At 44.7% G+C, this 13,576-nt stretch overlaps 1 protein-coding gene across 3 annotated transcripts in view; it reads left to right on the top strand.

The window, feature by feature from the left end:
• The window catches only part of ARHGAP4 (Rho GTPase activating protein 4), a 281,778-nt gene that overhangs the window by 236,247 nt on the left and 31,955 nt on the right, over positions 1-13,576 (top strand). For 2 of the 3 annotated variants that reach the window (XM_078664589.1, XM_078664588.1), the window contains exons 16-19: positions 4,607-4,712; positions 8,853-9,083; positions 12,514-12,590; positions 13,101-13,284. In XM_078664589.1, coding sequence (XP_078520715.1) covers positions 4,607-4,712; positions 8,853-9,083; positions 12,514-12,590; positions 13,101-13,284 — 598 coding nt within the window. The remainder of the gene's footprint in view (positions 1-4,606; positions 4,713-8,852; positions 9,084-12,513; positions 12,591-13,100; positions 13,285-13,576) is intronic. The other variant, XM_078664590.1, reaches the window with a different exon arrangement.

The raw sequence follows: 13,576 nt of genomic DNA, 5'->3' as shown, positions 1-13,576 counted from the left end.
TGGCCCTTAGTTACTTACCCATAGGCCCACTTACGTGCAGATTAGGGCATGCATTTGGCCCTGACGAATGCCACAAGCCCCACAGGACTAGTTAAGGCAAGAAACATGTCAACATTACAGAGTGACTTTTTGGGATAACTGTCTCCAGAGTTCAATATGAATTTTAAATTTTATGAGTCCCCACCTTAATGATTAAACTATCTGTTCTTTGTGAATCCATAGATAATTTCAACGCTAAACCTAATCTGGTCTTCATTCCTCCTCCAGATCAGTTTCTGAAGGGGTTATGTTGTTGAGTCCTCCCAATGTACCGGTGTATCAGAAACAATCTCCTTAAAGTGCTTTGAGGAGCCCCCTGGGTATTGTAGTCACCACCCAAAGTGGAGCAGCACCTGTTGACGAACCACGCCACCCTGATGGATGTGGGTCTGTGCATCCTAAAGAGGGGTCATCCCTTGATCTAGGCACAAGCCTTACTTATTGAGGCTTCATCCAACTCGTTCCCTCTTGGAAAACATCTGTAACTCGGGCAAGGCAGCCCCCGGGCTTCAGTGGTGGCTGACAGATGCCAACCTCACCTGTGGCAGGAAATTTCCCCATCTCCTACCCAGAGTTTACAGTGGTGGAGGATGCATCTTCTGTGGGTTGGGGGCGATCACGTGGATGAGGTGGAAATCAGGGGTCTTTGGTCTCCCGTGGAGCCGAGGCACCATATCAGTCTTTTGGAACTGCGTGCCGTTCCGCTGGCCAAGAAGGTCTGTCTCCCATCAGATAAGGAGAAGCCGGTCCAGGTCTTGATGGGAAAATCAGCCACTCTGTGGTGCTGCAGCAAGCTGGTGTTACGGGCACTGTGCCAGGAACTGCAGGGACTTCGGTGGTTCGAACTCCAAGGAATCTCTCTGAAGGCCAGTCATTTGTCCGGCTAACTGAATGTCAGGGCGGATGAGCTCAGCAGACGTCATCCGGCAGACCACAAATGGTGTCTGCATCCGGAGGTGATTCAAGGCTTGATCCTTTCACCAGTGCTGAAAACTTGCAGTGTTGTGACTACTGCACGCGGACGTTTCAGCCTCAAGACTCCCTGGGACACGCATTCTTCCTGCAGTGGGATTGTGATTAGGGGTGGGCGGAATTTGTGTAATCACGTTATGCAAATGTCCGTGAATCGGTAAAACACGCAGAAATTCCGCGAGCATGCGGAATTGCTTGTTCGCGATGCTTTTTTATTGTTCGCAATCGCTGTTTGCGTGCCCGAGGGGAAATATCTTGCGAATAAGCATTTGAGCACGCGAACAAGCAAATTTCGCGAAGTCGCGGAACGCAGAGTTTTGGGCAATTTCGCGTTCTGCGCGGAACGCGAAATTACCCAAATTCTGCAAATTCCGCGAGCGGAACGGAATTTACCGCCCAGTCCTAATTGTGAGATCCTATATGTGTTTGTATCGCTGCTTCTTCCGCGTTGAGTTCTGAAGTCAGAAGGGGCTGAGCTCAGCTCCTCCTGATATATCCGGATTGGCCAGGAAGGGGTGGTACCGACCTGCTAAGCCTGGGTATTTGCCCTCAGAGTGTGTACCTCTTTGGGAGAGTCTTCAGTCTCAGCAACAGGGCAGAGTTCTGCACCTGAACTTCCACAACCTACATCTCCAAGCTTGGAGCTTGAGTGGCTTTGACTTGCCTGCAGAATGGGTGGACCTTATCCCATGCTTTCTACTGAATGTATTTGTTTTATTGGTTGAGGTTCATGGCCTCGTGCGAGGACCACATCAGGCAAAGCTATCTGATGTCTGGCAAGGCTTTGTAGTGGGCACCCTTAAAATTTCTTTATTGGCCCTTTCGCTCGTTTCATGTTTGCCTGGCCAACCTTAATTTTTTTAATCATTGTTTGTAATGTAGTTTTTGAAAGGATCACCTGTTTCCTTTGGCTCCCTTTATCGTGACACAGTGGGACCTTAACTTGGCACTTGCTTTTTGATGTGCATGCCATTGGACCCTATCCACAGCTTTTCACAGAGTTTGTTGACAATTACAACTATTTCCCTTATTGTATTTAGTTCTGTAAGCTGCATGAGTGCACCGCAAGCACGGTCAGTAGGGACGCCATACATCACCATCTTCGAAGACAAATTGGTTCTTCAGACTATGACCTCTTTTCTACTAAATGTGAAAATACCGGTCCATGTGGCAGTCCATCATGCTTTCCACTTTTTTCTCCCCACCACATCCCTCTAACGAAAAAGAGAGACTTCTTCGTTTAGATCCAGAGGGCTCCTGGTCTTTACATAGATTTTACTGAGGAGTACCACGCGGATGACCAGCGCTTTGTTGGATGCCCCAATGCAAAGAAACGAAAGACTGTTCGGAAACAAATTGTGTTCAGATGGAACCTCATGTACATAAAGTTGTGTCATTCCCTGGCCAAGAAGGACCTTCTTCAGGGCCTTCGAGCTCACTCCACCAGAGCCAGGGCTGCAACCATGGCACTGATGAGGTGTTGAGCATGTACCATGCTGCTCCACGGGCGTCTGCCCACACTTTCACCAGACATTACTGCTTTGACTTTCTAGTGTGCAGGGAGGGTCATTCCTGCATGACATCCTGTTGTAAAGTCACTCCTCAGACCCTCAACCTTTTAGTGAGGTACTGTTTCAGTATCTTTTCACAAGGTAAGGGTTCTGCAGTTAGAAGTATCTAATAGAAGAACAAGTTACTTACCTTCGGTAATGCTTTGTTTGGCGAATACTCTAACCACAGCCTCATTACTATCTTCCATCTTCCGCAATCTGAAGAGTGGACTTCTATTGTTCTAAAGAGGTCGAAGGTAGGTTCGTATAAGGTGATCCGAGTCTGAGGGCTCAGCAGAGTTTCAAAAGAAACTGAAGTCAACGGGTAGAGGTGGCATCTATACACCGCTCCGTGCCCTCACTTCGGGCGGGGGTGTAAAGATGCTGTGGGGTCCGATGGTGCCACCTCTTGCGTATGGGAGCAAAGGCTACCAAAGTTCCACATCCAGTCCAGGGCTTTGGGATATTCGAAATGTGAGGACTCTGTTGTTACATAGAGTATCCAGCAGAAAGAGCATTACCACAGGTTAGTAACTGGTTTATTGGGGGAGGACGGAGAATGCTTTCGTTAACAGACGAGGAAGGCTTAGTTTTGGTATTGCAACTTTTGGAATTGGAGGTGTATTTGGCTCCTCCTTGGGTGTTTTGCATGAACGGCTGTTGTTGCTGGTGCGTATATGCTTTTTGTATCGTGCAAACTTGCTGAAGGGCAGCCCAATGCTGTTCAGGGTCAGTTGTAATTTGTTTTTCATCTCCTGTGATTGATTGATTGATTGTGGGTTTCTAAAGCGGTAGAATCGACTCCCGAAGGAGTATCTCTGCGCTGTAGACCGCTGGGGAACCCGTCCTGGCTTTCCCTGTGAGATGGTCCCTACTGGGTATCTCCAAGGTGAAACTAGGCATCCCCGGCGTATGTGGGGGGCCGTTGTGGAGATGAGGTAAGCTAATGCCCAGAGTTGCCGAGTGTGATCCCTAGTTAGAATAGGCACCGAGGCGAGAATTATTGAGTACGTTGACCCTGGTCCAAGACGCTGCCGCGTCGGGAATTGAACCCTGGTCCCGGGCCGTTCTCTGCTTCCGGGTCTGCCGCCCCTAACCATTGAGCCACACCACTCACAAGTAAATCTTTGTATCGTCTGCTTACAAATGAAAGAGGAAGTTCTGGGGTCCTAGTTGGTCCTTCAGGATATTGCATCATTATTAAATAGAGTTCGGGGTACGGAGCATTGGGGCACTCTGCAGGTAACCATCCTGCCTGGATGCGGATGTCAGTCCTGCTAGTTTGACCTCTCCCGACCTCTGTAGGTGTAAGGATCAGTACTGTTTCAATGTCATTGATTGGAGGTAGTGTTGTGAATAAGTTGGAACAGTATAATTTACTATTCCAACTCCAGTCTGTGCGGACACTAGGGAAGGTGTTGGATTTTAAATCCAACACCTTCTCCCCCCCCCCGCAAGTCGTTGTTCCGACTTGCGGAGTAATGGTATGCGGAATCACAACACGTTGTGATTCCCCGCGGAGAAAAAGAATCGTTGTAAAGGCTGTTTACCAGTGTTGTAGATCTAGTGGTGCTCTGTGTTGTAGGTGGCTCTACAGCCCAGAAGGATTAAAATGCTCAGTGATCCCCGGTTGCTTATGGCGAGGATTCACTCCACGTGTGGACCAGGGCTGTTTCAGTCCCATGGAGTTAGTTTCTTGGTGGTTTTGGATAAGGGTGGCGACTGCTTCTCCAGGATCTTGAAGGTCTGCGGCAGGCCCGCTAAAGGCAGTGATTGTAGAGGTCTGTTGCATTGAAGAGGTGGTCATCAAAGGGCACTTCAGGACCCTGGGGACTTGAAATCGAACAGTGTTTCTGCATTTCCCATAATTTTAAGGCACTGGTTTCAAGGCGCTGTATCACCCTAGGCCTCTGTTGGATTCAAGGCCCTGGATGGTACCTTACTGGCCTGTGTAAAATGTTTGTGGTCAGTCGCAAGGGTTGGGAAATTTACCTGCGGCCTTTGAAGATTCTGTAATAACATAATTTTATCATTTTTTTTTGCAGAGATCGAAAGCACAACCGAGAGGGTAAGCCATCTTAGGAAGTCAGTGGAGGGACTCTCAAAGCCAGTCCTGGTGGTCCTGAGGTACCTGTTTTCCTTCCTGAATCAGTAAGTACCTTTTGGGGAGCTTTGGGCAATGGGGTGCCCTCTGACCCTATATCACATGTCTTCCTATCTCCACTTCCCCATCTAGTCTTTGTCCCAGAAGACTTCACCCCCCTCACTTCATGCCTCAAACTGTACATAGTCCTTAATTTACACTTTATATATATATATATCTATATCCGGTAGTATTTGATTGTTTGAAATATTCATAGATGCCCCACATATTCCCTGTCACTCCACCATTCGTCTCTTCCTCGCCCACTTCGCTTCATGCATTTGGTTGCATACAAGCCGCGGGGCGTCCATGTTCACCTTGCGTCCTCATTCTTTGGCCATTAATATATTTACCCATCATGCACCCCTTTCTCTGTCCCCAATCTGTCCATCCCTCCCTGCAATACCTACAACCATTCACCCATTTTGGTGTGCAGAAGACCCCTCACGGTCATATACTTGAGCAATGTGGGGTCCATTCCACATTACCATCCTATAGAATTCCTCTTTGTACATGGGACCGGGTCCTCTGTTATTCTTTCATTAGAAAAATACTTTATAAAGCTTTGAAATTGACAAGAGTCCCTCCCTAGAAAGGCGAGTCCTGGTGAGTGAGGCGACTCCTACAGTGCCCTGGACTTTATGCTTGCCTCCAATGTTATGGTTTGGCTTCCATGTTATGGTTTGGACTCCCATGTTATGGTTTGGTTTCCATGTTATGGTTTGCCTCCCATGTTATGGTTTGGCCTCCCAAAGTTATGGTTTGGCCTCCCAAAGTTATGGTTTGGTCTCTCATGTTATGGTTTGCCTCCCATGTTATGGTTTGGCCTCCCAAAGTTATGGTTTGGTCTCTCATGTTATGGTTTGGCTTCCATGTTATGGTTTGGTCTCATGTTATGGTTTGGTCTCTCATGTTATGGTTTGGCTTCCATGTTATGGTTTGGTCTCTCATGTTATGGTTTGGCTTCCATGTTATGGTTTGGCTTCCATGTTATGGTTTGGCTTCCATGTTCTGGTTTGGCTTCCATGTTATGGTTTGGTCTCTCATGTTATGGTTTGGTCTCATGTTATGGTTTGGTCTCTCATGTTATGGTTTGGCTTCCATGTTATGGTTTGGCTTCCATGTTATGGTTTGGTCTCTCATGTTATGGTTTGGCTTCCATATTATGGTTTGGTCTCTCATGTTATGGTTTGGTCTCTCATGTTATGGTTTGGCTTCCATGTTATGGTTTGGCTTCCATGTTATGGTTTGGTCTCTCATGTTATGGTTTGGCTTCCATGTTATGGTTTGGCTTCCATGTTATGGTTTGGCTTCCATGTTATGGTTTGGCTTCCATGTTATGGATTTTGGCTTCAATGTTATGGTTTGGCTTCCATGTTATGGTTTGGCCTCTCATGTTATGGTTTGGCCTCTCATGTTATGGTTTGGCCTCCATGTTATGGTTTGGCTTCCATGTTATGGTTTGGTCTCTCATGTTATGGTTTGGTCTCTCATGTTATGGTTTGGCTTCCATGTTATGGTTTGGCTTCCATGTTATGGTTTGGCTTCCATGTTATGGTTTGGTCTCTCATGTTATGGTTTGGTCTCTCATGTTATGGTTTGGCTTCCATGTTATGGGTTGGTCTCTCATGTTATGGTTTGGCTTCCATGTTATGGTTTGGTCTCTCATGTTATGGTTTGGTCTCTCATGTTATGGTTTGGTCTCTCATGTTATGGTTTGGCTTCCATGTTATGGTTTGGCTTCCATGTTATGGTTTAGTCTCTCATGTTATGGTTTGGCTTCCATGTTATGGTTTGGTCTCTCATGTTATGGTTTGGCCTCCCAAAGTTATGGTTTGGTCTCTCATGTTATGGTTTGGCTTCCATGTTATGGTTTGGCTTCCATGTTATGGTTTGGCTTCCATGTTATGGTTTGGTCTCTCATGTTATGGTTTGGTCTCTCATGTTATGGTTTGGCTTCCATGTTATGGTTTGGCTACCATGTTATGGTTTGGTCTCTCATGTTATGGTTTGGCTTCCATGTTATGGTTTGGCTTCCATGTTATGGTTTGGCTTCCATGTTATGGTTTGGTCTCTCATGTTATGGTTTGGTCTCTCATGTTATGGTTTGGCTTCCATGTTATGGTTTGGCTTCCATGTTATGGTTTGGTCTCTCATGTTATGGTTTGGTCTCTCATGTTATGGTTTGGTCTCTCATGTTATGGTTTGGTCTCTCATGTTATGGTTTGGCTTCCATGTTATGGTTTGGTCTCTCATGTTATGGTTTGGCTTCCATGTTATGGTTTGGTCTCTCATGTTATGGTTTGGTCTCTCATGTTATGGTTTGGCTTCCATGTTATGGTTTGGCTTCCATGTTATGGTTTAGTCTCTCATGTTATGGTTTGGCTTCCATGTTATGGTTTGGTCTCTCATGTTATGGTTTGGCCTCCCAAAGTTATGGTTTGGTCTCTCATGTTATGGTTTGGCTTCCATGTTATGGTTTGGCTTCCATGTTATGGTTTGGTCTCTCATGTTATTGTTTGGTCTCTCATGTTATGGTTTGGCTTCCATGTTATGGTTTGGCTTCCATGTTATGGTTTGGCTTCCATGTTATGGTTTGGCTTCCCAAAGTTATGGTTTGGTCTCTCATGTTATGGTTTGGCTTCCATGTTATGGTTTGGCTTCCATGTTATGGTTTGGCTTCCATGTTATGGTTTGGCTTCCATGTTATGGTTTGGTCTCTAATGTTATTGTTTGGTCTCTCATGTTATGGTTTGGCTTCCATGTTATGGTTTGGCTTCCATGTTATGGTTTGGCTTCCATGTTATGGTTTGGCTTCCATGTTATGGTTTGGTCTCATGTTATGGTTTGGTCTCTCATGTTATGGTTTGGCTTCCATGTTATGGTTTGGCTTCCATGTTATGGTTTGGCTTCCATGTTATGGTTTGGTCTCTCATGTTATGGTTTGGTCTCTCATGTTATGGTTTGGTCTCTCATGTTATGGTTTGGTCTCTCATGTTATGGTTTGGCTTCCATGTTATGAATTGGTCTCTCATGTTATGGTTTGGCTTCCATGTTATGGTTTGGCTTCCATGTTATGGTTTGGTCTCTCATGTTATGGTTTGGCTTCCATGTTATGGTTTGGTCTCTCATGTTATGGTTTGGCTTCCATGTTATGGTTTGGTCTCTCATGTTATGGTTTGGTCTCTCATGTTATGGTTTGGCTTCCATATTATGGTTTGGCTTCCATGTTATGGTTTAGTCTCTCATGTTATGGTTTGGCTTCCATGTTATGGTTTGGTCTCTCATGTTATGGTTTGGCCTCCCAAAGTTATGGTTTGGTCTCTCATGTTATGGTTTGGCTTCCATGTTATGGTTTGGCTTCCATGTTATGGTTTGGTCTCTCATGTTATGGTTTGGTCTCTCATGTTATGGTTTGGCTTCCATGTTATGGTTTGCCTTCCATGTTATGGTTTGGCTTCCATGTTATGGTTTGGCCTCCAATGTTATGGTTTGGCTTCACTTGGAGGATGTCCGGCGCTTCTCTGAGTCATTTTTCACTGACTCTGAAAGATAGATGTTTGACCTCTTTCTAAACCTTCCCATGGTTGCTTCAATTTCCTGCTGGTTTTACTCCTCTAGCTATTTTTACCCAGAATTCTTTTTTTACCCAGAGAAAAGGGTTTTCTTTTACGTACTTTTGCTTTAAATTGTCCACATGACAAGATCAGTCACTATCTCAAGATGCGTGCTCTCTATGAGGGGGAAATACCTATTTAAGGCAGGTGCCCCATATCAATTGTTTCCAGTATCATGTAATGCTAAAATCCATACATGTTACGGTTACACTTTTCTCCATGCATGTGAATGGAAGCGGGTACACGTGGCAGGAGCGAAGCTTACAGGTAGCCGCTAACAAGCAGGTGCCAGGATCTTCTTGAGTAGGGATATGAGAAGACCTTGAAAGAGAGGTACAGTTAACACCTTAACAGGAGCTCGGGTTACTGTTTTCTAACCTCCTCGCCTCGTGGTGCCATGGGGAAGGGGAAGTGGCCTGCATCTGATGTACCACTTTAGATGCTTTTATTGACCATTGTGATGAATCTTCAGGTTTGAGTACTTCATCGTCTTATCAGACCCTTGTGGGACACTCTTCCTTCTTTCTCCAGTTTGTCCCAGTACAGTGACGAAAATATGATGGACCCGCACAACCTGGCGGTGTGCTTCGGGCCAACGCTCATCTCCATCCCGGATGAGCAGGACCCCGTTTCGGTGCAGGCACATGTAAACGACGTCGTGAAGACCATCATCGTCCACCAGGAGAAGATCTTCCCGAGCGAGAAGGAGCTGGCCGGCCCACTCTACGAGAAATGCATGACGCTTGTGGAAGATGACTACTGGTGAGAAACCATTCACTCTTCCCTACTCTCTCAATCTCAAGTAGACTCGTAAGATGTCACCTTCCGAAGAACCAGTGTGTATCTTCTGTATCGGTAGTTTGCCATGTAGAATGAAGTTTGCAATTATGGGTGTTAAGGGCATAGTGTAATCTGTGATTCGACATGTGCGTTGTGTTGACATCGCTTGACCAAAGCAGAGTGGAGCAAAAGGAGATTTTTCCCAATGAACTTTTAAAGAAATGATGGCGTTGATCGCTGTGTATCATTGAAGTGAGTTGAACGGTGGGTCCTACAGATTGTGGTTATGGGTTGTGTGACCAATCCACCTAACTGATACATTTAAGTAACTTGTCAAATTGTATTGAGGCAATGCAATTTTAATTTCAAGGTCCATGCTTTGGACCTTGAAATAAAACTGCAGTCTTTGTTTCAACATCACTCTGCTCTGCTGTCTGTCCTGCAGTCCACTTTGCCTCACTGTCATTGGTTGAAATGCTTGCATTCTTATGCTGATTGCAGTTAAAATGTCTGCAGCTTTAAAAGGCATCGATCGCTCAGCCATTCTGCAAAGCTCTGTTTGCAGTGAGCGTTGTTCTGAATATCTTTATCTGTGTTTGATGCTCCTGTGAGGCTCAGCTGAACTAGGCATTGCATAAAGGGTTCAAGAAGGAGTCCTTGGCTCCATCTGCCTTCCATACCAGTGATTGGTCCACTCCTTGTGTGACAGAACCCCTCGGTCACCTGCAGTCTTACGTCTCGGTCATTTCCATGTTGCCTGTCTGTTCAGCGTGCTGGAGCCCTTCGGTCAATGCTAAACTTCTCGGCTTCCGTCTTACTCAACCTTCGGCTTCAGTCAAAGCAAAAATCTTTTTCAGGAAAGATTGATCGACTTGCTGTTAATGTTTTCAGTGCAAGCTTCGCCTTGTGTTGCTTTTTCCCAATATATTCTTTTCTTATGAGTACGTTTTCAAGAGGATTTTCCCATCAGAATCTTCCCTTACCACATCAACTAACCAGGAACATTTATGAGTTAATACAAAAAGTAAACCTTTACGTGATAAACTCTGTTTGCTCAATGTTGCCACACAGAACACTTTTACAGAGTAAAATGTTTACAACAAAAAGTACTACAGAGAGAAGTGTTTACAGAGAAATATCTTCACACAGACACCGTTACAGTGGTAAGTTGCTACAAAGAAATACTTTTGTGGAGAAAGTACCTCAAGAGAACGCAAACAAATTATCTATAAATTGATAATTGAAGAACTCCTAAATCAATGCTGGAACTATTAATTTGTTTACAACAAAATACCCACTCCTAAATTTACCCTGGCCTAGTTCCAACCCTTAAATCTAGGCTCATAGGGGCCGATTCACAGAACTAACTTAAGACAAAATCCTAAACTTACTACTTTTGGTATTCACAGAAGTAAGGATTTTGTCTTAAGTTTGTCTTAAAATAGACTTAAGACAGACTTAAGTTAGGATTTTGTCTGAAGTCTGTCTTAAATCTGTTTTAAGACAAACTTAAGACAAAATCCTAACTTCTGTGAATACCAAAAGTAGTACGTTTAGGATTTTGTCTTAAGTTAGTTCTGTGAATCGGGCCCTTAGTCATTCCTAACACTAAACTTTACTCTTGCCCTAATCCTATACCTGACTTTATATTGAACCATACTAATACTCTTTATCCTCAACCTAACTCTGAACCTATGCTTAACCTTTATTTGAACCCTGACCCTAAAGTTTAACTCTTCCTTTATCCCTTATTGAAAAGTTTGCCCTGCCACTCTGTATTATCTTTAAGAACTTGCTAAAATGTGTAACTAATCATGAAATACATATTTTAAATGTTTTTATTATTTACTACAATAGTAAAATATTTATCTAGGGTGCGGACTTTTCTGAAAAGTTATTTCTCTATATTGACCACTCCCTGCAGTGGTTTCTCTGTAAAGGTATTTCTCTATTCTGGTATCCCACTCTTGTAAAGTCCCGATGGCACCACTCTGGCACCATCATCAATTTATTTTTTTCATACGAATGTGAACAAACTATCTTGGAAAATCACATTTATTGTCACCTTCTTGAGTATTTTCCGGTGTGACGGCAGTAGATTCCCACAGTTTTTTAAACTAAGGAGTGTCTTCGTTTCTGAAGACATACCTACACACATATACACTTTCACGCAGACACACACCCACTTAAAAGTGCAGACATGCACACACTCAGCTGCATTTCTAAACAAATGAGTGTTTATTCCTCTAAAAGGAGATGAAAACCAGTTGTGTGCTTGAATAGGCCTTGGCTAACTTAAGAGGTTTTCATATAAGACTTTTCTGACCATTTCTGCAAAACTGCTCACATTCACTATTCTTTTAAAACCTGTTCAGTGGAGCTGTCCACTTAAAACTAACTTCCCTCAATAGAGTACATTGCCATAGGTCTCAGGCCAGGCTAGAGTAGGCTGTCAGAAGCAACCCTCTTCCATGTCTGAACAAAGGTCAGTGTGTCATAAAATGCCTCAAAGTATCACAAACCTCTGGTATACCACAAGCAAACACATTCCTCATAAACCATACCCTGGAATACTCCCAGGAAAGAAGGCACCCTTGTTTGTCCAAGACAAGCCTTTCTATAATGTCTCAACACTTAATCTCTCATAAATATTCCTGTGCCTTTATGTAGGTGTAAAGTTAAACAGGTCTCTGAGAATATTTAGATATTGTCTGCACTAAATAAAACCTTTGAATACTCATTTAGCTGATGCTTTATTTTAACACGCGAGCCTTGAAGTTGACCAGGTCTGTACGCTATGGCTTACATTCGCACAACTTACTCCGTCCATCCCTACACAGATCAGGAGATTAGGGACTCTGGAGCCTGGATGAATCCCAGATACCGCCATCAGATGTAGGGTCACCGTGACTTCTTCCTGTAAAAAGGAAAAAATATGCCTTTAAATAGGATACCCCTTCCATGCCCATCTCTGGCAATTCTAGGATCCCAAGAAATGCCTTTAGGAGATTGAAATATGTTTCTTTTTAAATAAATGAAAATTCTGGGATTGAGTGTGGTTTGTGGGAAGATTCTAAGGGGACGATTCTTGAAGGGACCATGATTGGACTTAACTGGTAGGTAACATTTCCTATCCTGGACCAATCGGCTTTGAGTCCTGCTGTGCTGTTCGCAGCAAATACTCTACATGTGTCTGTCGTCGTGCTGTGCCCTCGCTGCCCGCTTGCATCTTCTTGGGAGTAAAAGGATGCTTCACAAGCCTTGCCGCACATCTCCTGTCCAGGCTTCCGCGCAGACCTGTGGTTGGGCTGGAACATGTTCTCCTTCAGGTTGTGAAGACTCCTTTCATGACTGGCCCTTTTTTTTCTCCCTGTCTCCTGTGCCCCCATCACCTCCTGCCTGCTGGCTTCAGTGGCACGGTCCGTCTGGAAACCGCCTTGGAGGAGATCGACCCGGAGGTGCACCATGAAAGGCCCGTAAGCGAGGATGGTACGGAGGTGTATTTTGGGGAAGTTGAGACCTACTTGGAGGTGAAACAAATGAAGGCGATGGTCAGAGGTGGTGGGGGGAGTGTTCAGTTATGATGGCCTCCTTTAAGGAGGTATTTCCAAAGAATCCATTGCTTTAGGGAAGAGGGTGGGCGCTAAGTGGGCCCGGAGATCTTCCCTCCCCTTAGAATCAAGGTAAGGGCTCTCTTCGCTTGTCCCTAGAGAGGAGACCTCTAGACTTAGACAAGAGATTCAATGAGCTGAACCTCCACTTCCACAAAGATAGAGCAAGTGGACACGGGTTCGGTACTAGCATACCGGAAGCGACAAACCATGCTTTAGAACTGCGCGCCATAGTGGGAACCCTACTGTTAGGAGCCAACATTTAATTCACTAAAAGTGCTTGTATCCTCAACAAGTTTAAGTCCATGGAGTGGAAAGGCTCTAGTGTAGCCCCTCGCGCTGGATAACCAAGCTTTTTCTAATATCAGTCCCTTTTCACTTGCACCAGAACCCGACATTGTGGAGGTGACTGCAAAGTTCGACTACATGGGGCGGAAACCGCAGGAACTGTCTTTCAAGAAAGGAGACATGCTGGTTCTCCACCGCAAGACCTCCTCCGATGCTTGGTGGATGGGAGAGCTTAACGGCGCCAAGGGGCTCGTCCCCCACAGTTATATCATCATACCAGAAGGGTGAGCCCGGCGTGTGCACCACCAGCCTTATCGCTCGGGCTACAAACTCAGAATGGGTGCAAAATAGTGGGAGGAACTGTGATGAAGGCCAGGCGTGGCCAGTATAAGTATTGGTATTTTGTTAGCGTTTCGGTGTTCTGAATCAATTCTTTTCTCCATCCCGATACAGCTTTTAAATTGATCTGTATTTGTTTTTACGGATAACCTGCAGTTTATACATTGTTTTAATTTTAAAACATTCTTTGCATTAGATTAATAATAATGTGCACATTTAAGTATTCAGGCATTTTAT

Source organism: Lissotriton helveticus, chromosome 10 (assembly GCF_964261635.1).
Source record: "Lissotriton helveticus chromosome 10, aLisHel1.1, whole genome shotgun sequence".
Lineage (NCBI taxonomy): Eukaryota > Metazoa > Chordata > Amphibia > Caudata > Salamandridae > Lissotriton > Lissotriton helveticus.
Note: the sequence above shows the minus strand (reverse complement) of the source record. Positions and strands in the feature narration are given on the sequence as shown.